Source organism: Leuresthes tenuis, unplaced genomic scaffold (assembly GCF_036924035.1).
Source record: "Leuresthes tenuis unplaced genomic scaffold, fLeuTen1.0.hap1 SCAF_14, whole genome shotgun sequence".
Classification (NCBI taxonomy): domain Eukaryota; kingdom Metazoa; phylum Chordata; class Actinopteri; order Atheriniformes; family Atherinopsidae; genus Leuresthes; species Leuresthes tenuis.
In genome coordinates, this window is record NW_027325368.1 from 17703519 (window position 1) to 17730394 (window position 26876).

General features: G+C 40.7%; 1 protein-coding gene across 1 annotated transcript in view; it reads left to right on the forward strand.

The window, feature by feature from the left end:
• Positions 1-26876, forward strand: part of epha4b (eph receptor A4b) — an 80787-nt gene that overhangs the window by 21592 nt on the left and 32319 nt on the right. Inside the window, exons 3-9 of the mRNA XM_072363519.1 lie at positions 394-594; positions 1579-1686; positions 2150-2501; positions 19686-19841; positions 22772-23107; positions 24078-24190; positions 26214-26376. Coding sequence (XP_072219620.1) covers positions 394-594; positions 1579-1686; positions 2150-2501; positions 19686-19841; positions 22772-23107; positions 24078-24190; positions 26214-26376 — 1429 coding nt within the window. The remainder of the gene's footprint in view (positions 1-393; positions 595-1578; positions 1687-2149; positions 2502-19685; positions 19842-22771; positions 23108-24077; positions 24191-26213; positions 26377-26876) is intronic.

Below are 26876 nucleotides of genomic sequence, written 5' to 3' on the forward strand. Positions count from 1 at the left end.
GCTTTACTTAAAACGATTTCCACCTCCTTGGTAGCCCTGACCGCTTTATTTTTCCATCACAATGATCACTCGTCCATTTTCCATGCCTTTTTAATTTTTCTTACTTTAATCTTTTCTTTAATAACACTTTTCCCTGTTTCTTCTGCTTTCTTGTCTTTTTCTTGCTTTGTTTTTCTTTTAAATTAATCAAAGTTTACATCCCAAGGTCCTCCTTCAACCCCACCTTTTGTTTCTCCTCTAGACCATCTTCCTCCGATTAACTTCATTACTTTCTTTGCTCTCTGTCAAAAGAGGGGGAAAAAAGACATCTGATCATTATGGAAGATTTCCCATCTGCCTCAAAAATGTGCTTGAAACAGCAAAATAACATACCCTTCTCTTTCTCATCATCAGTGGGAGGAGATCAGTGTGATGGATGAGAGGAACACTCCGATGAGGACCTACCAGGTGTGTAACGTAATGGAAGCCAATCAAAACAACTGGCTGCGGACTCGCCACATCAGCCGGGAGGGAGCACAGCGTGTCTACATTGAGATCAAGTTCACCCTGAGAGACTGTAACAGCCTGCCAGGGGTCCCCGGTACCTGCAAAGAGGTCTGCATCATTATACACATTGCAGATAACACACCAACTAGTTTCCTGACACATGGACAGCATGGGAGCTTAATGGTTAGATAACAAACGCCTTTGCAACTGGTGTGTGTGTCTAAGTCTTCCTGTTGCTTTTGTGCTGCTTTGTGTTGGCTCGTGGTGAGCAAAACACTGAAGTCTGACCCGCTCTATGGTTGCTGTTGTGTAACTGTCTGCTCTTTGAAGGAAAGAATGTAGAAAAAAAGCCATGTCTGTTTTTTGGGAGCAGTGATCAACATAACGGTTATATGTAAAAAATGATGGAGACTGACACTGTTTGGCTTACTATTCAAAGACTACACACTGATCTATTGTAAATATTGTAAATCTTGTCTTGTCTGACAGCTCAAATGTGTATATACATATTGCATACAAAAAGCTGAAATATAAGTCATTTTTGCATGTTTTGTCATTTTACACAAGTCTTCAAGATAATTAAATAATAGAATTAAATTAATTTAAGTAAGTGATTAAGAGAGATTTGTGTCTTCACATTTTTTCAAATTATTAGATGATTTCACAGAATTTTGTCTTTATACACAGCATGTTAACACCTTTAATCAGGTCAGGCAGTTGAAAAAGTGGTCGTTATCAGTTATAATTTCAGTATCACGTGCATGAAATAAGTACTTCACTTAAATATTATTCTACATTATGCAGCAGAACAGCAATATATCATTGCTTAGTTATCAGTACTTTGTCTGACCATTACACCCTTTACACTTTCATTACATATATTCAGAAAGAGTTGAGGATTTTCTGTGATAAAGTATCGAGCAGCACGTACATGTCAGGGCAGAAAACACCTGCTGTCTGGCTATCCAGACAGATCCAGACTGTGCTTTTAGGAAATGCAGATGAAAAGCTAGACAGGAGTTGAAGCCTTGTTAAAATTTTGTTTGATTACTCCACATTTATCCAACCTGACAACTGATGTTTGTTTTGCAGACTTTTAACATGTACTACTATGAGTCCAACAATGCCAATCTTTGGTTCATCAAGGAGAGCCAGTATGTCAAAATTGACACTATTGCTGCAGATGAGAGTTTTACACAGGTATGAATATACACACACATACACCCCATAAATCACTTTATATTTGAAATGTATATACGGTATGTATTTTCAATTAACATCAGTGCTATTTACAATTACAAGTACTAAAACAGTACTTTATTATTACAAAATACACAATAAAGATTAATAATAGAAGTAACTTCTATTATTAAAGTAAATAAAACCAGTCTTTCTCATTGCAGCTGTCTGATTACCCAATTTTGCTATATGGTAATATAATTAAATGGGGGAAGAGTAACATTCCAAACTAAATTAACACTATTTTACACATACTAAATTAAATTGGGGTTTAAGCCCAGTTTATCTTATTCCATTTGCTTACAAAATTGTCAGGATTGAGGGCATCGTTATATTAGTCCTGGAAATGCTGTCACTTTCAGGCAGAATGAATTTGAATGCCTATTAAATTAACTAATACATATGAAATATCCCTTGTCCACAGGTGGATGTCGGTGACCGTGTTATGAAGCTGAACACGGAGGTACGAGACATCAGCAACTTGAGTAAAAAGGGTTTCTACCTGGCCTTCCAGGACCTGGGCGCATGTATTGCTCTGGTCTCAGTCAGGGTTTTCTACAAGAAGTGTCCGCTCACCGTGCTTAATTTGGCCCAGTTCCCTGACACAATAACAGGGGGAGACACAGCGCTGGTTGAGGTCCACGGTGTGTGCGTGAATGCCTCCGAGGAGTTTGAAGCTCCCAAGATGTACTGCAGCGCAGACGGAGGCTGGCTGGTTCCCATCGGGAGGTGTGTGTGCAAACCTGGCTTCGAGGAGAATAAGGACGTCTGCCAACGTGAGTTTGGGGGGGGGGGGGGGCTGAGGAATGTGTGGAATGGAGCTGTAGGAGTGCAAACTTGTGTGTTTCTGAGGAAGAGTGACAGACAAAAAGGGACAAATAACAGGAGTAAAGGACAGAAATGTAATTATCCAAACTGGATATGGCTCAATTTAAAACTGTGTGTATGGTCTGCAATGTGTTTCAGTAGAAGCACAGTTCTCCTAAATGATGACCTACTTTTTGGATGACAAAAAGTCCTTTGTATGAAAGTATGCGAGGATCTTAAACAACTTAAAAAAAGTGCTAACGTTGTGAGTATGTCATTGAGTCAATGTCATCAGGTTGTTAAATAAATATGTGTGTGTCTGTGAGCATGTCTGTTTGTGCAGAAGCTTTGGCAAATTAAGCTGTGAAGCTGAGAGTAGACTGTTGAGTAGTCTCTGGATATTTACTTTATGGGTTCACTTTGTGCCTCTGTGTGTGTATGGTGGGGGCGGGTGGCTGGGGAGGGTCATCACCCCCACCACTGAGAGGACAGCTCTTGCAGAAGAAAGGCTAGGATTTGCTTTGAGCTTTGAAGCATCTCCACTTTTTGTGTGTGTGTGCATATGCTTGTCAGAGCTGAATATCATATTTTCCGTCCTTTGTGGTGAAGAGCAGCATGAGTGTGTGTGTGAGACAGTGCTTACTGATGTGTGTTGTGTAGTGCAAAGAAAGGGAAAAGGTATGCCTTTGGAAGTAGATTATTGAGTTGTAAAACTCCCCAGATGGTGGGTGCAGTAGGTGTGTGAGTTATGCGTACATGCGAGTGTGCATACTATGCATGCATGCATTTGAGTGAGGAAGCTGTATTACACTCATGCTGTCACCTGTCTCCAAGGACTCACTTCCTCTCCAAAAAGAAAATGGAGTCATAGATATTCATCTCTGCAGACTTGAAATCAGCGCGTACAATACAATTTCACTTGTTTTGGAGAAGCAGCAGCCAAGACGCTCAGAAAACTTGGCAGTTGGGCCTTGGAGACAAATGAATAAGAACAAATTGTGCTCTGCAGTTTGCAGACTGGTAATGTGCACAGATTGTGGCAGAACGCTGGCTGCATCTCAACAATGAAACACAGGCTATTGAGCTACATGTCTGTCTTTCTGTCTGTCTCTCTGTCTGCCGTGGGTTATATGACAGGTGATCTCATTGACAGGTGATCAAACGATTCTGCTAGATTTACTGTCTATGTCACATTCCTTGTTTGAAACTTAGTTATCTAAAGTCAACCTGATGCAGCAAAGTGGCTGACCTCAGTGATCTCCATGACCTCATCAGTCTGCTCCTTAAAGTCTTATGACCCCAGAGAGAATAACTACAGCAATGTCAGAGCATTTAACAAGCTGGCTTAAGCTCAATAACAGTATGCATGTATGTGTGTGTGCTTGACACGTGTGGAGGAATAATGATAGACTCTTATTGACAGTCTGAGGTCAGAGGCCAGCAAATATAAGTGTCAGTTGTCTAATAAGTTATGGTCAGACAGACGTAGCGTTGGCATGAAAGAAATACAGGTGTTTGGCTTCTTCAACTCAGAAGGGAAAGCCTGATTACAGCTCATTTGAAGTCATATTGTCTGATGTAATTGCTCTGGAAACAAGCAAGAAGCATTTTTCAAGTCATTTAATTCCTTTGTGGTGAGCTGAAGCTTCTTTATCGCAGGGATGTCTATGCCACCTACTCAGTATTAGGAGAAATGTTTTTGCAGGATCTTGGGAAGGATTTGCATAGGAATGAAATTTCCACATCACACAGCTGGAGAATTTGCTGTCCCACGTATGTCAGCCAAACATATCTCACGTCTCCCGTTGCCAGTAAAAAATGCCAAATTCCCACTGCGAAAAAAATCTTTCTTTTGTTTGAAATAGCTTTGGTTTGATTTTGCTTGCACATGCCTCTATTTTGATACTGTTTCCCGTCCTCATCAGAATCTACTTAGCCAGCTAATGTAAATGCATCAATAATCAGCCTCATTTTAACAGGCAGATTCATAAAAGGCATAACAGGCCACAGAGAAATACAGCAGCCCAGTATGTTGCTCTTTAGTGTGCCCCTGCAAGAACAAGGGCCATGCTTTTAAAGAGTCCTCTCGGCGCTCTGCAACAGCTCCAAACAAAAGGTTCCTGCCCTGACACAGCCTGGTTGTCTTCTATAGAGACAACACGTGCCGCTAATGCATTTAAATCATCCTCACTCATTTTCTGTCACACAAAGAAGTGAAGGGATGAGGTGTGGGAGAGAAATGCAGAAAGGACTGGAGGGGCATTTGTAAAATCATCGTGCTAGCAAGCAAGTCACTTAATGGACGGGTTGAATTCTCTTCTTCTTGTTCTTTTTGTGGGTGATTCTTTTCTGCCATTCAGCTGCTCTGAAGCCCAGGGTTGTTTTCTGATGTTCTTTGTGAGCCTGACTAGTCTTTTGGCCTCTCTGTATCACTCACCTTCACCCCCTCTGCCTTCCATTCTCTCTGTCTCTCCCTTTGGTTTCCCTGTCTCTCTGTCTCAGTGTGAAGCGCTAATGGAATCATTACTGGCCTCTCTGTGTTAGACAAACAACAGACACCTCCTAATAGAGCCCTTTTTTTTGGTAACAATCTCCGGCTCTTTCCCCTTCCCTGTGTTATTTTCTAACCATGCTCTGCTGTCTGCTTCTATAATTAGACTGTTCTCCACCTCTCGCTCTCTACAAGCCGCCCATTTTGCCTCTCACCCCTCTCGCCTAGCGTTGTCTTGTCTTTTTCACCTCATCATTTCTCTCTGTTCCCCTTCTCCTCCACCAAGCAGCCCTGATCTCCTCAGTCTGAACTCGTTAAACATTTATAAATCACGGGTTCATCTTTCTCTTTTCCAACCCAGTGTTTCTTAATCCCTTGAGGGAAAGTGTGTTTAAATGTGTGTATGTTTTTATGTGATTAATGGTGGACACGGAAATAGATTCAATATGACTAACAGTTTCATGGCTGAAAAGGAAGTTGCTTACACAGAGATAGGGGCATGTTCTTCTGATATAAACAGAGAAGGAATCAATGGACTGTGAAACAGGATATAATAGGTTTTGTGGAAAAAGTGGTCCTAATTTGCAGAAACATAAGCACCAACAAAACATGAGGTAAAAATCAAACGATCATAGTCAAGATAATGTAATTCCAAGTTATCGCTAACTAATGTGGTAATGATGGCACTTAACCCAAGACTTTATATTATTACTGTAGATGGGACACTATTGTAGCTGATATTAGGCGAGATGCAGGGTACACCTGTTTTCATCATAGGGCGAATACAGAGACAGAAAACCAGACACACTCATACCTAAAGCCATTTTAAAAATCACATATTAACTCTATATGCATGCTTTTGGGCTGTGGAAAGAAACCAGAGCATCCATATACAGGGAGAGCATGCAGGCTCCAGAGAGAAAGACACCAGCTGAGGTTCAATCGGTCTTGCTGGGTTACAACAGTGGTAACCGCTGCCAATCTTTATTTGTTCAATGTTATTACCATATTTGCAGGACTTTGAATGATCTTTCTTAGTCATTAAAAAAAGCTGCATTATTGCAAGATCCAAAGCTTTTTAAAACTTGGCATTTCAGTGTGTAGGTTTTTTTTAAGTTGTTTCCCAGAGTCTTAAAATATTAACATGCAGACAGATGAAATAAACAACCAATTGGCAGGCTTATACTAGAGGTCTAGGCCAAGTTAGTCAAACTAACATTGTCCAAAGAGGGTTTTTTTTATCAAAGAGTATTTTAACCACAGATTATGACAAAACTTGTGGGTCTGTGAGTCTTCGAGTTGGCAGAGCAGTGTATATAGATTCAGAAATAATAAACTGAAATGTCCATATATATTTGACTTTGGTGACAAAGACAACATTTTTGATATGATTGGTTAATTGTTGCTTACATTAGTCATTATAAAAATTGCAAAATGTCAGTGTTCAAACAATTTAACTCCCATTTGTTTGATTTTATGTAAATGTGTCTCTGCATTATTTAATTCACTTATTTTTCCTCTACACTGAGCCGAGCACTAAAGACACTGTTTTGAAGGCTGTGGCTCCTCTGCTCAGTCACTTGAAATCATGCTCATCTGCTTCGTCACCACTGGAGTTGCATAATCCCCCTCACTTTGATTCAAACACACACACCCTTCCTCTCCGTCACTTTCACACACTCTTTGTCACTTCTCCTCCATCTCTGTGTTGCCTCTCTCCTCCTCTGGCTTTCCTTTTCCCTCTGTGTCTCTTGTGCATTCTCTTCCTGTTTGCCCTCTATATTTCTGTCTGCCACTGTTTCCACCACCGCCTCCATTTCCACCTCGTACTCCCTTGCCCTCTCCTCCTGTGTCTGTCTCTCACAGCTGGTAGGTAATGTTGTGAATACTCCTTTCAAACCTCTCTTGCTTCAAGCCCTAGGGGTACATGCTGAAGGGCAGGGGTGTGTGTATGCGTATACATGTTTGACTGTGTGTGTTTGTGCATTCTGTCCTTCACTGTGTGTCTGACAGCACCAATTACTGCCTCAGATGCCTGAGAGACAGAGGAGACAGAGTAAAGAAGGGACAGACACCTGTCACCTCCACAGAAGTTTTCTTCCTCTCATCTCCTGTTTCTCTGAGTGAGCAAATGTAATAAGGGTCAGCGTGACATGCCTGTCTTTATGCCTGCCTGCTGGCTGCAGCTGTCAAATGGTCTCCTTTTTCCCTTTTTCTCCTTATTCATTTGTCTGTTTGATGCTCCCAGCATGAAGCAAGAACTTACTGTAGATTACAAGAGGAACCTTTCAAATTCCCATCACTGATTCCACTTAGCTCTCCTGCTGTTCTTTCCTTTCCTTAAAGTGCAAACCGCTCAGTAACAAGTCCAGTGTGCATCTGATTTTGCAAAATTGTCTGATCAGCTGTGTGAACATCCAGAACACTGATGTTGAGTTTCAACTCTGACTTGAGTTCCAGGTTGCTACATGTCTGACGGCAAGTACAATGTAGTACATTTAAGTAAATATCATGGTACTGTATGCAGATGAAAACCTTTCTTAGATGAAAACATCAATATCCCTTTCTTATATGTTCATTATATAACATATGGAAAGAACTGTATTCGTGCATCAATTTGTGCTTGTTAAAAAGAATATTTTAATATTTTGCTACATTAATTATAGGCTGCTTTGCCTGGCTTTTTACATGAGAGCAGGGGGGCTTTACAAAAATCACAACAGGTTCTTGAGGTGTTGGTAATGACAGAATCCCCCATGCCAGACTCTAAGCTAAGTGTTCGTGGCCAATCAGACGAAACAGTTTTTTTTAAACACAGTGAAAACAGTGGCAGCTCCTAAAGGTATTAGCATCAGTGTTTATAGTATCCATTAATATCATGAGCAGATTTTCTTTTTTTTAGTGAAAGAAGAGCAAAGGAAGACAATGAAGGCTGTTCTCAATTGAAAAAGGTGTTTTTACTCCTCTTCTGACTGACCTTGGCCGCCGGTTCTACTGGTAGTCCTTTAATAATCTAATCGGTTAAAGTTTGTTTGTTTGTATTAGGTGGTCAAAGACAGGTGTCGAATTTCACCTAAATCTTGTATAGAGAACTCACCTGAAATATGAGATTCTCTAAAAAATTCATTAATTTGTTAATTCTTTTAATCTGTGCATTAACAGAAAGACAAAAAAATCTTAACATGGTGATAGACTGCTGTAACTTCCTGAGTTGTGGTTGCGGAGTTGTGGAACCAGCCTGTTTTGAGATCAAAATCAGAATCTGTACTGACATTACATTAGAAACTTCCAGCCAAAGCTGCACAGAAGTACTGCTATGAAGAAACAGTAGAAAAAAAAAAAAGATCTAGTGTTGAATTTGTCCTTTAAGGCATGGTGATGTTAAAAAAAAAAAAACTGTCAAACAGCACATAACAGGCTGCAATCAAAGGCCTCCTGCTCAGCTGCTCAGTCAATCAGACCAGACTGACTGCAGCACAGCAGGAAAGGAATTACAGTAAAACTTTTGTTCCCTGCAAGAAAACTTCCACTCTGTGTAGAGTTATTAGATATATGTGCTGTAAGGGCTCCATGAACATGTGCCTTCAGACGGATGCAACAAAAGGAAGACTTTGGCTATGCATAAACACACACTTTCAACACTTTGAACTTTGCATGACATACACAAACATGCACATAATAGAATGTTCCACTTTTTATCTCATAGAAGGGCTGCAGCCTGTCTTCATAATGAAAACTCTGAACAGGGATCAGATGCAGGGAAGACTTATCTTCACACCAGTGAAGCTTATATGTTTGTGCTGAAAGATCAGTGGGAAAATCTGCTTTTAGTTTTTGCCTCTATCCTTAACAGCAGGGATAGAGGCTTGTAACTGTGTGTGTGCGCATACATGACTGCTTGTGGGTGTGTGATGTGGACAGATGTGGCAGTGGGTAAAGTAAGCATTTTTATGTTGATCAGATGGAGAGTTTTGAATGTCAAAACCCCCTCTCCAGTTACATGTTCTCACAAAGACACACAATCACAGAGACAAGCACATTTCTCTAATTTCTTTGCTCTTCTCTTGATGGCAGTTTGGGGAGCTGAGTGCATTCGGGTGTGGGTCGGAAGGTAGTGGGCAGCTAACAGATAGATTTTTTTTTTTTGTGTATGTATGTAGTCTGCATATATGTATAAATATGCATGTGCAATGTATGAATGTGTGTAGCCTCCTGCAGGCATTAGGACAGTGTCAGACAGCAGGCTGTTATTACGAGCCAGATGTACCTAAAGGACAAACATATATATGGCCAAGTAAGGGCCAGTCATCTGTCCCTCCAACTGTCTGTGCGAGTTTGTCTTTCTGCTGCTCTGCCAGTCCAACTTCACTCTTCATTTAATTGGATAATGACAGCCACCTTTTCCTTCATTTCTCTTTTATTCTCTGTTATCTCTTTTCTCTCACATGTCCCTCTTCAACTTCATCCCTTTTCCCTCTCCCTCTTTGTCATTCTCTCTCTTTTGTGTTTGAATAAATGACACAAAATCACAAAGGCTTAGACCCTCACTATATCCGCTATACACACGTGGTCCCCGTCTACATAGTCACACACCACTGACCTAGATAATGTCTATTTACATAGAATCTCCAAGCACAGCTCCTCTCTCGGCTTTGACAATCGCTTGCCACACATAAGCTGAGATGCCAAAAGCTGCCTTAGCTCCAAGGTGGTGTTTGCATCATTGAGGTGTTTGCCACAACGATACCTGAGGACAAAAAGGTGGCTTTGCAGTGACTGGGTCTTGGATAGCTCAGCTGAGTCTGGTGCAATGGGTTGAGCTGTGTGAACAAACCCCCAGGAGAAAAGATGAAAAGCAGGCCAAGGACTGAGAAACTGTTAATGCACGTTTCAACTCCTCCCATTCTTATATAGTTCTATTCCCCACAGACAAAGCCAGTAAGAGAGGAGAGAGGTGTGGAGTGAATCTCGTGTTGGTACAGTTCATATTAATTGGCCGTGTTCTATATGCTGTTCAGTTCCATTGAGGAATAATATCAGTGCACTCTTGGGAAAGTTTGTAATTTTCACATGAATAAAGTGCTAAAGTCTTTCGATTTTTGCATTTGGTTCATGTGTGTGCATGCGGAGAGGAGGAGGCGTGTCTGCAGCCAATGGGTCTGCTGAGCAGGAAGCACAGGGACAGGAAGGCAGCCATTGACCCCTTCCCCTTCTTTCCCTGCCTCTCTCTCTTTCTAGTTTATGGATGGCTTCCAGATGTACGATCAGCCTGTCAAGCTGAATGGGCCGGCGCTGCACAGGCGTCTTTGCTCAGCTACAACGTACAGATGTAACCATTTCAAAGTCCAATTTGTCACTGCTTTTGTACAGATTTCTGCATCTTTATTCTGCTGCCAAAAAGGAAGATTCACAAAATTCAAAGTACAAATTTACAGAGATCTTGATGAGGGTTACACATTCTGTTTCATTTGCAGATATGTAACCACTGGTCCATTTTAGTTTACTGATTTGTGTCTATCTCATTCTCTTGTAATTCTCTGTAACATATAAATAGCACATTTCAGCAGCACCCTAAATATAGGCTTGAAATATGCCTTGCATAGATACTGAAACATGTTTACTGGTGATACTTTTTCTCAAGGGAGAGGTGTTAGGCAAAAGAACTGTGGGAGGTGAAATGGACAAGCGCATGCTGGGTCTCCAACACAACAGGAACATAGTTATTGTACTTCACCCTGCTGATTTCTTTTACAACAGTTGGTGCTGACCCCCAGGTGTAACTGGAGCAGTTGAGGTACTTTATGGAGCCTTGATTGACAAAGGCAAACTAGATAGGCTATGAAAACAGCGTAATGAATCAGGATATACACATGGATGTATTCAAGGTTATGTGTTTTACTGGGGAACAGAAAGACAACATCTGATCTTAAACAAAGATGCATACTTAGGAAAAAACATCATCTTTGATAAAATTCCTGGACATACATATTTTGATGATGAAAATTAAAGAAACTGAAGATAAATGAGACCTTACTTAATGGCTGCTTGCACCAAGCTTCCTTGCTATGCTAAAATGGCATCAATTAAGGTCTATGACTTCCATTACCTTTCAAGGCTGCTTCATAGGCAGAATTATTTTGATAAGATTTGTTCAGATTAAAAGCCCCTGTGGGGCATAGTTTAGCTGATTTTTAAAGCACAAAGAGGACACACACTGGCAGTGTTCCCAAGGAGGGATTTGTTTTCGTACTTGACACCCTTGACATCCCGCAGGCTGAATGAGTGCAGGGGTCTCAAGGCAGTTTGTAAAGATAACTATTATTTACGGTATTCTTCATTCACTGACAAGGAGCTCCGTGTCTGTGAGGTGGAAGATAACATTTGATGCGTTTACACACATAAATTGATACACTCATAGTGATTCACAGTGATAGCCAGGTGGATTTTTATTTAATCCATTGTGACATTGTGTGTGGCGTTCATCTGAGGCATTGTCTGTCTTTGCAGTTCTGTTGCTTTAATGTTAATTTCCTTTGTCAAGGAGGTTATTTTTTCACCATCTGTTTGTCTGTTAGCATCCAAAGATGACGATTTCTGCCATATTAGATTTTCTGCGCCACTGGATTTTTATGAAAAAAAACTTTTCCACAAGCCAGACTTTCTTATTCTTTTTCTTCAAATCTTCAGCAAAATTGGCCCTGTCGGGCTTTAGACCAAGTCTCCAGAGACTGGCTGTATAGATTTTTACTTTTCAGAAGCATTTGTCCATCATGGCCAATTTAAAAGGGTGGCAAATCTACCATACAGGAAATTATGTTATTTTCTCAGCATCGCTTTGATCTATGGGTCTGACACCCTTGACATCCCGCAGGCTGAATGGGTGCAGGGGTGTCTATGGGTCTGAATATGACACCCTGGATCATATTTTTGAGGAAGCACAAACAATTTTGCATCATGTTTTTAACAGGGGGCGCTGCAATTACTGCATTTAGCCTTCGGACCTCTGGAAGTCTCAAGGCCGAAAGATGTCAAGTTTTCACACTGAGTTAAATTTTACTCGTCAAGTATCCTTCTATAATTTATTATTCATTATGAATTCAATCATTGCCATTCTTGATTTTGACATCTCTGTGAACTTCTACCTTGAATGAGAATAAAACATAACAGGGCACATTCTTCTGCAATTTTAATTCAATTTGCTGGGAGTTTGGCTGACAAAGTCTGCGGATTAAAGACAGCAAGAATATGGCCTCCAACTTGACAAGTACCTCTGCGAAAGACTGCATGTGTGACTTACACAGAGAAAGAGACAAGGAGCTCTCCGTTCCTCCTCTGCCAGAGAGGATGAATTATTGAGAGTGATGAACTGAAAATAACGTGGGTGAGGAAAGGAGGTGCACTGCTCCTCCTACAAACACTCAACTGGTCACGGGGCCAGTTGATGTCAGCACGTTTACTGCAATCATGTGTGTGTTTCTGAGAGTATACGTGGAGACTGAGATGCATTATTGTCTGAGATGCATTAAAACTCTGGGGAGGAGATTTTGACAGAGACGTTTAAACTATGTGTGCCGAGAGAGACGAAATGTGTGCCTCAACAGCAAAAGTTTAAGTGTCTGTTGGCAGACTTGATCTTTGGGTGTGTGTTGCGTTTTTGTTGGTATGCTTGGCTATGTTCATGAAAAGGAGACGGTGAATCTTTGCGTTCTTCTGGCCTTTACCTTGAAAGCAACACAGACAGAAGCATAAGTTATTCAGACTGTGAACTAAACTCCCAATAGACTTCTATAGACCTGTCATGTTCTCTCCCTGTTTTCTTCTTCTCCCTCTCCCTGTCCGTCCCTCGCCCCTGACCTCCTTCACACACGCACACACACATAACCACACACACACACATGCAAGCACCTGGTATCCATTTAATCTGTTTTTAGACTGCAAGATAATCACACAGGCTCAAAATTAGTGAGCCATCAGCTTGGGTTACCACTCGAAAAGTGTGTGTCTGTGTAAATGTGTGTTTGCTGTAATTGCACTGAAAATGAGCTTCCGCTCTTTCACTATGATTTTTTTTTTTTTCTAAGAGGGGTTTATGTATGTGTGCATGCCTGTCAGCGAGAGAGTAAATATTTGTGCAGGAGCTCTGGAGAAGGTCAGGGTCAAAGTATGACAGACAGCCCACTGGGAAATAAAGACTCACATATGAAAGTAGACTCACACACACATGACTCACCCACCGAGAGATGGTGAGAAAAGGAAGTATAAACGAGAGAGAGGACAAACAGAAAAAAAATGACAACAGGGAAAGCAGAATGATAAGGGAAGACAAAAAGAGACAGAAAAGTCAGATATGAAGAGAATTAGAAGGAGGAGAGCCTCGTCCTCGTAGTTCTCCTTGGCCGCTCTTAGTAATTGGCCGGGATCCAGAGGACAGCCTGTGTACTCATGTGCTTCATGTAGTGGACATCACGAGCTATTTGATATTCGGTCTTATCCTGTGTGTATGCGTGTGTGTGGGGTTCAGAAAACTAATAAGACTCCATAAACACAGTAAGAGTCAGTAGTTAGGTGTCAATCACAGGAGGTTATGGCTTCCAAGTAGTCACGGCTCATGTCTTATGCCGACTCATGTGCACACATGTGATCCGAACTTGACTTTCTAACAAAAGTATATTGTGGTCTAAAGAGATCGCTGTTATACGTCATGTGCTATTAAAGACTGCATCATAAGACAAAACCATATTTGTTAACTCATCTCTCATGTGATAAACATTTGTGGCGCATCGAGATTGATTAGATATTATAAATCTTTCTGGATAAATATTCTGTGTTTCGGTGAAATCCGTTATACAGTATGAGCTCACATACCACAGGTCCGACACTGGCTCACATTTGAGAATTATTTTACTACCTGGAAGGCAATGGTAATGTACAGATCTCTGCAAAAGTACTCAGCTATTCCTTATATCTTTATATTTTGTTTCCAAGAAGCCTAAACTTCTTATGATCTTTTACAGTAGTCATGGGCATTAGTTCTCCAGGCTTTCTGAAAGTTTTTCAAAGTTTATCAATCTTCTTTTTCACTCATCGTCAGTCCAGTCCATGTTTCTGTCCATTCTCAGAAGAATGTGTCTTTTTGTTTGTTAAGCTGATTAACACTGACCTATGAATCATTCAAGCATAAAAAATAAAAAGACACCCAACTTCTGAGATGAACTGTTGTGGTCAACATATAAAAGACAACTTAGGAAAGAGCTGATTTTAAAATGTACCTTTAGGCCCTTTGTTACGAGCAGCCTGTTGCAAAGACACATAATATGTTCTCATTTCTCATTTCTTTAGCTTTATCTATGAAAAATTACCACAGTTTAACCACTGTCATAAAATAGTATTTTTGCACCAAAGAGATGACACTCATTGAGCTGTTAGCTGAAAACTTGGCAAATCTCAGTGTAGGGTGCAGTGTGTCCTAAAAAAAAATGATGAAGCTTTACAAGTGGAGGACAAAAGAAGTGGCAGGCATTAAAAACTATCTGCAGCAGATGAACAGCATCAGACAGGGATGGCAGTGAAGAAAAAGGAAAAGGCAAATATCTGGCACACAACCTGACAGATGCATATGTATCTACAGAGAACAGAAGAATATAATGATGACTATATTTGTTCATAGTTATACAGCTAGCATAAATGGCAGCATACAGTTGTAATCATCTCTACCTTCTCAAGCAGTTTGTCCATTTTTTTTCATAACATTTGTGGCTAAATGTTGTTGTTATGTTGTCATGTACCATCACATGCCTAATGATTCCCCTAAATGTTTATTTCTAACACATATAATATAACTCTATTCTATTTTCTATTAGTTCTATTAGTCCTATTTTATACTCATTAGTGTCTGTGCAAAGTTCATTTAGTGTGATGTCAATCCGACCAAAAGCACGTTTCACGGGCATGTACACATGAGCACAAACACACATAAACTTACACACAGATGCGACCCCGGTGGCTGTGAAGGACGTCAGACTCAATCTTGTTAGATTTCTCCACTGACGCTTGATGTATCAATTTTTAAGCAGTTTGCCTCAACTAACACACACACATGCACTCGTGTACACAGGCTGCTCTGTGCTCCAGGAGCTGTGGCACTCGAGGGGTACTCGAAGGGTTCCGTCTTGAAAGCCTGTTGCCATAGTGACCATTATGGAGCTCATCTCCCGTGGGCCAGCAAGCTTTACACAACTTCTCAACTGAACAGTCTCATGCACACACACACACACGACATAGCTATACCACCCCTCCAACCATCTGAAAACACACATACGTACAGCCTCTCCTCTTTCTGCTCTTTATGGTAAAACCGGCAGGGAGCTGATGTTTGACTTGAACTTAGAGCAACAGACAGCAAGAGAACAGAGCAATTAGCACTTAAAGTACTTAAGACAGTTGAAAGGGATGTGGAGCAGAGTGCTTTGTTTCACAAACATGCAGCTGAAATTTACTTATGTACAAAGGGACCTGGTTGAATGTAATTAGAATGTAATGACTTTGACTGTGACATAGCATGTTTGTATTTCTGTGTGTGCACTTGTGTCTTAACCTTTACAAGCCCAATCGTCTTTACTGAACAATTACAGAGAACGGCTTCTGTTATTAATTAAACATTACTTGAAGGTGTTGTAATCGCTCAAAGAAATTCTTCTAATGTATCCTAAACTGGCTGGAGGGCTCATCACTGATGCCAAAATATACTGGGACCTACTAGGACATAGCATTAACAAAAACATTGCATACTTTACTCTACTAAGCTATTTTCTGCCCGTAGAGCAAGTGCCACGAGCAGACTTTCACCTCCAAAGTTATACATGACCCCTGAACAGTATAATTCAAATTAACTGTAAAGGGTACATGTGTGAAAAGGTATTGTAATATATTCATTCCTTGCAGGGGTCACACTCCTGAAAAGGTTAAGAACCACTGTTCCAATAAATCACACTCTTTTCATGCTTCCTGTTAGAAAGAACAAAAATTAAGAGTGAAAGCGCTTAAAATTTACCAATAAACACACTTACCACTACATGGAAAATCAAACGGAAAGCAAACATCTATGGCTCCCAGCTCCCGAATGTGTGCTCCGTCTCTTGGTTTCACTTGATTGTAAATTTAAGAATCAATAGGTTTAGCTCTGTTTGCCTGATTAAATCAGAAAAAGTTGTAATAACTGGTTTACATTTTTTCATAATTCTGCCTCTTTACAAACCTGGACACTGTAATTTTTTTGGAAATTCTTGTAGCCTAATAAATATTTAGCCTATTTGTGTGACTTTAACCTTCTCATTTGCTCTCCATTGATTCCCTGGTTTAAATGCTCAACTACTTTATTTTTTTTTCCAGTTACTATCTGCTATTTATTGTTAGACATATAGTATCCAATAGGTTTCTGAAAGCTTTTCTTTCTCTGAAAAGAGCTGCCTGCTGGGGCACAAAGTCAAGTGGTGAGAGTAATTCAGAATGCTGAAGTTGTGAGACAGAAATAAACCAATCTCAGTTTCCCTCGTTAGCCCTGTCCCTTCTTTCTTCCTTCTGGCAGCCAGACAAGGTGCCCCTTCTCTTTGGATTATTATATTGTAGAGGTCATCCCCCAATACCCATGTTAAAGAGCTAGATATGATCCCCTTGAACTAAGTCTGACAGGTACAAGCAGCTTACTCTTGCTAGATGAACTCACTTAGGGCAAATGGGATTGGGCCAGTGAACTAAGTTGGACAAAAAATATCTCTGAGTTCATTGGTGCCACTTGACCCTGTGCATGTTGTGATCTGGAGAACTGCATTTCTTTGTGGCATGGGAAATTCCTAAATTTTTTGCACGCATATATTGAGAAGAGTTTAAAAGAAATGGCACCAACAGAATCAAATCAGCTCATGTGTATAGTGTTTTCCCAATGGATGGAGTCTCCCTGTTCTCATCTCAATCAGTGCGTGTGTCTTGAGTAGCAGTACTATATCATATCTAAAAGCTATCGATTGGCATAAATACACTGTCTCTCTCTGGCGACCAGATGAATAATTAATAAGACACTGGATCTGAGGCCACTCTTTATCTCACTTTAAGAAAAACACATACTGAAAACATGATTCAGACACACCACATGTTCAGCTGTGCCCGTTTAGAGTTAGCTCTAACTGTTTTTGTTTTTGGTTGGATGTGTGTCAGCTGTGCATTTGTGAGTGTATGTACTGCTTCAGCCTTCTTGAGCCTACCTTGTTCGTATCTCTGGTAAACCATTAATCATATGGGAACCAAGTCAAGAAACACATTTCCCATGGGGCAGACAGCGGGAGCAGCTTTAGAACAAAAAGAGGCAAGAAAAGCAGGAGAAAAAGAGGGGAAAGAGGGAAGAGAGAGAAAGGGAGAAGTAAACTGAGCAGGAAGGTGGAAAAGCAGAGCAGCAAACAGCAGATCAGGAGAAGGGGACTCAACTTTTAGCCAAGCTACCATTCTTGAAGAAAGTTTTTGATCAGGCAGTTGTACAGACGCCAGCCCTGGCACAGGGTGCCCTGTCTGTCCTCTAGCACCAGGGTCCTTTGTACCTCTCTGGCTGGCCAGCCAGGACACTCCGGATGCAACGTCTCCAGAGAAAAGCTGCTTTTTCACCCTGCTCCTACAGCCCAGCCAACACACACACACACACACACACACACACAGGCACCTCATACCTTAGAAGCTGACGGGGGGGTTGAGCAGAAACCCTATGAGAATTAGCACTCCCTTTTGTTCCTGCTTTAACACCTACACACATCTTTCTTTTTCAGTGTTCTCTCAGGTCTGTTGGGGATTGTACTAGTGGACTTAGTGCTCATTTGATGAATGATTTGCCTAAAAATACTGTCTGTATGCAAGCAAGTACAACTACCAGGTGGAAGAGCTTCCTTCCACAGTAAGAAATCACATTACTTTCAGGCCACTTTTCCATTCTGCTATCTATTGGTTAACAGCAGCGTTGTGTGTTTTTGTGTGTGTGCGTGTGTGATAATATACAGCTTTTCTGGGACAAGTGACGTGTAGCTTGATTAAATCCATGACCTTCACCACCAGCACAAGCAATCAGCAGGTGTACACATGCGTTTAAACACCTGCTGCATACTTAACACCTTCTTGGCACACGCACATGCAATAAGCACCTGGTAGAATCTGTTGCGTCATTGATCCTTACATGTACACACACAGGGCGTCTATCAAATTGCATTTGCGACACCCTCATTTTACTTACATAGGGTTTTGTACAAAGTAATACTATTTACCAAGGTGGCAGAAATGTTTTGTATGGATGGGAAGACCAGGACTATGAATGTATAAATAAATTCATATGTAATCTAGATTCAGATTACCAAAGGGAAAGTCAGGAATTCCATTGCACCGCCTAGGATGCAAAAGGGAAATCATTCAAGTCCCCAGTCTATTTCAGCAGACTACTCCAATTGAGTGGTATCACGGTTTTTCCCTCCCTATTTTTATGACTCCACATAATGACTAATATGCAACCACTGTAACAGCAATAGCAATAGTCATATTGTGTTATTGTGACTATTACTGTGACTACGGCTGTGTATTTCTGTTCCCCAAGTTGCCAGAATATCTAATGCTTATATAACAGGAATGGCAGCTGATCTGCTGTTGCCCTCTGTTATTGTGCTGCACCACCCTGTGGTTTAACCAGCCTTTAGCCCGATGTAAAAGGATCGCACGTCACAATATATCAAATCAAACTTTGTTTTCTTGCATTTTGCCACGGGTGCTGCACTGCACTGCACATCTCTTTGTCTGTAATACCTCGTTAGTTGCATTTTTTTCTACATGTTCTTCATATGCTCCTCTGTATTTTGGTGCACATTTGAAGGATAATTATAGTTTGTGCAAATTCATCCTTTGTTTTATTATTCTATCAAACAGCCCAAGGTAAGGTAAAGTAAATGCACTTGGGATGTCTATTATCATGACAAAGACAAAGCATATAATAACTGGCAATTTGTCGAGCTATTCTTCCTGCCTTCTTGCCTTCTTTGAGGAAAGTTTGGCAAAACTGTGGGTTTGTTTAAGGCCTCTGTTTTTTATCTGATTGCTCAGATCTCATCTCACTCGACTGCCTTTTAGAAATGTTTTATATACATTTAAAGAGCTTTGCAAATGCTCCAGAGGAAGCAATTTATAGTAACTGAGAGAAATTACAGCCAACTCAACAAAATAAGGGCCTAAGTTGTAATAAACTAGAATTGTCCTTTAAAGGCATTTGTGGTAGTGGGGATTTCTGGCAGAACTACAACTACTGCATAAACACCAGCAGCAATATTTGCTGTAAAAAGGATCATTCTACTCCAAGCCTAATACATTCTGCCTCATAGCTTTCAACACGGACATCAAACAACACTGCAAAAACATTTACAACATGACAAACAAAATTTCAATGGGCTGTTAAAGTCGTACTTTATATTATACGTGTTATTGGAGTTTTGATGCTTTCAAGCATGTACTGTATAGCTGCCATGGCAATGAAGTGCAAACATCTTTTTACGAGACGAGAGCTTTATGGTTAATAAACACTGTATGTGTATAATGGGTTTTTGTGTGGGCACATTATCTAATTCCTCTTTCTGTTTTTCTGTTGCAGCATGCAGACCTGGAACTTACAAAGCTTCAGCCACAGATGCCTACTGCACCAAATGTCCTCCTCACAGCTCGTCCCCGCAGGAACAAGCCGTTGAGTGCATCTGTGAGAAAGGTTTCTACCGCGCTGAGACCGACCCACGCTCGATGGCATGCACACGTGAGTGATACAAAAACTAGCAAAAAGCTCAAACAAGTTATTAGCCGTCACAGTCATGACATTCTCTTTGTTCACTATAGTGAAATATATACTTTTTATACATTTCATGTTTTCAAATGAATGGACTGTGTTATAACTTAGTAGAGGTAATAATGTACTATTAGAATTTACACTGCATGGCTGCTTTCCTGTTATTAATTTTTCCTATATGTATTACTTATTCCCACACACCTTCATTTGCACAGCACACACATACAACCATTGCTATTAGCTAGGTGGTTACAGTCAATGGATTCCTCAGATGAGACACTGATATGGATGATACTCTGGTAGAAAGCTGATGATAATTGTAATTCTTTGTCTGCCTCTCTCTCTCGCACACACAAACAAATAGCCAGAGGGATTGGGCCACATCCTCATGAAAAGAGATTGAGGAGAAGAGAAACTAGGAGGAGGGACAATGGAGCGTATGAGAGGGACACAAAGCAAAGGATTTAGATGGAAGTAGGAGTGTGGAGGAGGGAAAGGACAGTGGCATGTTGGGTATGGTTAGAGGGATGGAACAAAAGAAATATAGAGGAACACACACAAGCATGCACACGCATACCCAAACCCATTATCAGGTTATGGTAGATTACACTCATTAATCGTGGTAGCAGGTGAGATGTGACAAGTGTTATCAGGTGGAAATGAGTAACGGTTTGTTCAAAGATGTATGGAAACACATACACGCACACACATGCTCTCCTGGAGGATTGGGGGTGGGAAAAAATGAGAAAATAAGGAGAAAAGGTGAAAGAATTAGTCATAAAGGCGAGAAGAATGACACTTAAGACCCAGGCAAAGAATAGAAGAGTGGGGAAAACAGTGGTCTATAGTCTAAATGTCATAAAAGGCTGATCAGTAGCAACAGTGATGATGGACAGTTAAGCAAAGAAAGATGGGGGATGGAAAGAAGAGACAGAATTAGCTGCACAGCCTTTTGGCAGATTTATGACCGACAGCCTCAATTATACCCAGCATGCCCTCCATCCCCCATGCTCCATTGCCCCCCACCCCCAATACACACACACACACACACACACCTCAGTGAGGCTTGCTACTGGAAAGACTAATCAGGAAAGTCCCACCTCTACTGGTGGACCCCTGGGGCTCACTGTTCATTCAGAACCTGATGAGATGTCAAGTGAAATGGTCATCCACTGTAAAATTTCCATATGGTTGGGATACCTATACCATGCTGTGCTATGCTGTGAGCAACTATTTTCGATGATTTCCACTTCAGTAGTTCCTGTGCAACATGAATGGCATTACCTCAGTGGTGTGCTGGAATTTTCTTAAATTTCAAACCTATAAACTGTATAAACCGTGTACGAGACCATTTCTTTTTAAACACTGAAAAACATCCTCAGATTCAGTCAATAACAGCTCTATAAGCGTATGGACAAAATGAACAAATAAAACAGTCTGAGCGTTTTTAATAGTCAGGATTAGATTATAGAAACAGAAACTGTCATTTTTACCTCCTCCTAGTCAAAACAGCAAATTAAAGAGTCGATAACACCCTAGGATCTCTGTCTTAATGCAGCAGGTCATAAAAGCAGAAGGCTCTACAGGGCTTTGGCACTATGTTGAGCCAATAAAATAAGATTAATTGGTGTATTTGCTACATTGTTTGACTTGCTTGCTATGACAATATATGAAATAACTACTAGCTTATACATTTCCACAGTTAATACATTTTTCGTAGTATAGCACTTTTCACCTTTGCAGTGTTGTGACCTCCAAATGATGATGAACCCACATACATTTGGTCAGAAGACCTAGCTATTGGTTTTCAAATAAATCTAACTTCTAATTAATTTATTTGCCTTTTGTATTTAGATGTGTTTCAAAAAGATGTTACTTTTCAATTCAACATCATATGAATTCTATAAATTAACTTAAATGTGGAAATGTAATATAATGAAATATTGCCATGCTGTTACATAGCCAAAGCTCTTTTAATATCTGTCCATTCCATAGCTATTAATTAATTGAGTACTAAATGTCCACTTCCTGACTGGGGTCAGCTAATGTGTTTTTAATTCAATCAGTGTTCATTTTTTTAAAATAAAAACTGCAATTAATTTAGGCAATGAACGCTGAAAGAATGCACATCGATCATTAGTGAACAGACAGCAGCCTTGTTAGTTACCGTGTTTTAGACAGTTGGACACTTATGACAGTCATACTCTTCCGATTATAATCTATTTAATTTTACACCATTTAAATCTATTGCATCCATGAGGGATATCTGACCATTAGCAGTGCTATGGTTAACATTTATTAAAAGTCTGTACCTGCTCCTATTCATGGTTTTACTCAATTCTTCTGGATTACAATAGGCAGCCAGAGACAGAAAAAGACCAGAATTTGAGAAACTAAGGTTGTAATTTTTCCCAACATTCAGGTCTGAAAAGTGGTGTTGGAAAGAGGTGAGCTCACCATGTCTCTGTAATGTAGCCCACTCCTCTTGTCTTTAGGCCAGAGGCTCCATGCTCCATTAGACACTGTTTGCAGTTCCAGTCTTTCTTGGAAGTGTTGCAGCTAGAGGTGCATTCTGGGTAACACAGGTCCTATATTAGGACAAGAATGACGCAAATAAAAACGGTCTGCTTCTGATCCTACTGTATTGCTTTTAATAGTTAGTTTTTAAACTGTCTTTCATATGTGTCAGAGTTTCAAAAGAATGTAATTTCAAAATAGCCAAAGTCTTCTTCTGAACATATTTAAAAGGCCTCAAGGATGGGAAATAAAAGACTGAATGACAAAAGTCCTCGCATTTATAACCGGTTATTTTCCAGAAGGTTAATTAAGGTTTTTTCTCTTTCCAAGATAAAAAGATGTTGTAAAAATTGTACCAAATCTATATCTTCATCTTTCGTCAGGTCCTCCATCTGCTCCAGAGAACCCCATTTCGACAGTGAATGAGACCTGCGTAACCTTGGAGTGGTCGCCGCCCCGAGACACGGGGGGCAGAGGAGACATCACCTACAGCCTCCACTGCAGGAAGTGCTCCGGTGATGGAAAGAAGTGCACACCGTGTGGAAGCAGCATCCATTTTGTTCCCAGACAGTTCGGCCTCTCATCAGCCACCGTGTTGGTCACTGACTTACAGCCAGACTCCAACTACAGCTTCACCATAGAGAGCCAGAATGGAGTGTCAGACTTAAGCCCAACACCGAGGGGAACAGTAGTAATAAATGTCACAACGTCACAGACAGGTGAGACGTATAGACGTGCGCTGCCGTTATGCTCCTCTAATTCTCACAATCTCATTACAAATGTCAAAACCACTGTCAAAGACAGCTCTTTCACAATATAATTCTTCACATGGCTGACTATTTCAGGGTTTCAATGGAAATAAACGTTTGAAGACAGGATTTCAGATATATCTACTTGTAATAAAGACTGATAAAAATCCTCTTGAGGAAGAACTTATTCATCACCATGAACTTGAATGTGAAAGTCGGTATGAGTCTATTTTTCTTACTGAACTGTATCAAGCTTTGACATGAGAACAAATTTGCTGCCGTAAGGCATTACACCAATACCAAAAGTGACACCTGTGCACGCAGGTCTATAATCATACGTGCCTTTTGTCACAGTGTGGGACCGTGAGAAAATTTGTGGAAGAGCAGTGTGTATGGCGATGGCTGGCGATGACTAATAGGCCCCATACTACCGATATGTGTAATCCCTGGCAGGGGGAAAGTGAAAGGTGTGTAGGAGGTTGTTAACCTCATTATGACCTGCACATGCTATTTACAACTATAGATTGCATTACACACACACACACGTGCACACACACACACACACACACACAAATGTATTCACACACAAGCAAACACACGGCATCAACCCACGCAGGCATGTGTCCCAATGTGGGAAGCTGCAGGAAGTTGTGGGTTTTTGGTTTTGACACTGATGATAGGCAGATCACACACCACACACGTGCATGTCACACGTGTACTGTATATAACACCTTGTAGGCTGTCTCATTAGCAAAATTACATGACATTCACATTGCAAAATGGGTCTTCACATGAAAGCAGTTGAAGAAATCGGAAAATCCCCCTAGTCACCCCTTCTGTCTGCCCTCTGTCTCTTTTCAAGCTTTTTTCTCATCTTTTTTTTTATTTTACCCTCTCCTCGTTGTTCACCTTTTTTTTTTCCTGTTCTTTTTTTGCATAGTGAGTGTGGTGTTGAAGGAAAGGCGGAGCAAGGACAGTGTGACTTTGGCCTGGCAGGGTCCAGAGAGACCCAATGGAGCAATAGTGGAGTATGAGGTCATCTACTACGAAAAGGTGAGAGAGACGCATGCAAACGCTAGTTTTCAGAGGCACTCCAAGTCTAGGCTTTTACAAGGCAGAGCCATTAAAATGATAGATGTTATCAGTTTGCATTGTGAGTACTGTACTATGCAGCATCTTTGCCACTAGCTACAAACCAGGAAATAAAACTGTGTCTGCTGCATGGACTTGTTGCAGTTTCTCTCTTATAAGTCTCCCAGTGCTTAAAAATCATGGTTATTATAAGGCAAAAGAAGATGTAGCTCAGTCTCCTCGCTGCTCTACAATGTTGCATCATCATGTTACTACATTGGGCCAGAAGGGACAAACTAAAAACTGGCACTAGAGCTGGATCTTTAGCTATCTGTGTGTGTGTGTATACTCTGAGATTTCACCATGGCATTTACATGTGCTTATTATGATTTTCCTGTGAAAACCACACACTGTAAATTGGCTTTAGCCATTGTGACTGGCTCGTTGTTTTGCAGTCACCATTTCGATCTTTTTGGAACTAGAAGTGATCGTATCTGGACAAGATGGAGTCAAAGAGTGATATGAATGATTAACAGTAATCTCTTTTAAACTGTGGAATTATTTTCACAAGGACCATCATCACACTGATCAGAAGGAGTAAATCTAGCTAATGACACCATAATGACTTGTTGGGGAAGAAATGATTGAATTTGTAGTTCATGAGAGACATTGATGTTAGAATGGGAGTCGACTGGAGCCGAAGATGTTTTGGAGCCAGCATCTAGAGACAGTCATTAGTTTTGCACTTTAATGCACTTCAACATTTGCTTCAAGTCTGCCAGATGATAACTTTGTTCTTTAGCCACTCCCTCCAAAAAAAACAAATCTGCCCAGATTTGTCAGCTCAATGAACCTGAGCAGGCACCACCCTCCTTGGCCAATCAGTTTTACTTGATGCGTGATCAGTTTACATCAGGATGCATCAGGAAACAATCAGCCTTAAAGTAACTTTATGAACAGCTATATTGTTTGTAAAGATAGTGGGCTATAGGTGGCGTATAGGACCTGTCATATAAAACATTTTCATACATTATACACATTTAATGTTTCCAGTAGTAAGTGTTGGCAGTAGCATCATACTTACCACAAATGCATAAAAGTGATATAAATCTTCTTTTATGACTGATTTTAAAAAAAGAAATGTTCCTCCCAAAAGAGCTATCAAAATAACTATTCCTTTAGGTGCAACACAGGAACACTGGAGTGTATCTTTAACTCTCGTGCTCCATCTACATGCTGGCAGGATATGGGTTTAGCCTAGAGGGCATGTCTCTAATGACTTGTTCATCCAAAACATGTCTCTATCTCTCTGTTTCTACGGCCTTATCCCTCACGTCACCTCTACTGCTCACATCAAGCTAATTAACCACACATCTGTCGAACAAACCTTGTAAAACACAGCCAAGGTGATGAAATTAAGACTGGGGGTGTGCGTTTGTGTGTGTGTGTGAGTGTGTGTGTGTCGGCATGCATTAACAGTAAAATAGCATTAATCTGTTTTGTGTAGTGTCTTCCATTAGGTAGAGTATCAACCTCTCTGCAGGGAATGAGCTTACTGACAGACATACTTATTCTGTATTCATCCTGCGACACACATGCACACATATCAAAGGGCACGCACACACCCACAAGGTAGTCGAAGAACGAAGTGAAGCGGGACTAGTAACCACATATTGCCCCAGAGTATAGTGAGGATAAGATCTGGGACTTGACAGATGCTCATGCACAAATGCGAGCAAATGGTCCAGTGATGAACAAATGAAAACTTAGTGAGGTGTTTTTTGGCGCCTGAAGACATTTAAATTCAACAATTTGAGGTTTCTATTATTTTCCGCTTTTCCTATTTTCTCTGTCTCTCTCGATACCACGGCTCATCGCTCTGCATAAAACTCTTTCCAGTTTTCATATCGTCCACCTTTTTTTTTTTTTTTCACCCACAATTACTTTACTACTCTGACAGTTAATATTATTCACTTAGTATTTCATTTTCTCCTCTCCACTTCAGAACCAGAGGGAGCAGAACTACACGGTTTTGAAGACTCGCTCCAACATGATGACAGTGGACGGGCTGAAGCCAGGGACCACCTACGTGTTCAGGGTCAGAGCGCGAACCGATGGGGGCTATGGCAGCTACGGGGGAGAGATTGAACTAGAAACCAGCCACGAGGGTAAAGTGAAAAATAATGATATTTGTTCACTGGTAATGAATTAGAAATGCCAATTTTCCTTTCCCCAGCTGTTTTGTTGCTTTTTCATCTGTTGTCTTCTATGATAAATTTCCCTGTGGTTTTTAGCTAGAAATTGAAGGCACTGGCAGTAACTGCATTTAGAGTTGATCAATTCTGGTCCTTCAAAAGCAATCCAGTGTTAACACCATATATCCAAACGAAAAGTGCGAGCCATGAAGGACAGAGATTAAAGCAGGGCAAAATCTACTGCCATCTCATATAAAGTGTGTTAAGAAACGGATTCATCCCTCACGGTTGAAATCAATCTACTAGTTGGTTGTAATATAGCTCACTTTCATCCAAATGGCCTCTTCAGTTCTGCTGTTAGAGACACCAAGGCAGCCTCACAGGTTGTCGTCAGTGTATGTGAACCAGTAGCTTCAAAGTATCCTGGGATACTTATCAGGTAAAAAGAGGACAACTCAGTTTGACAAGGGAGG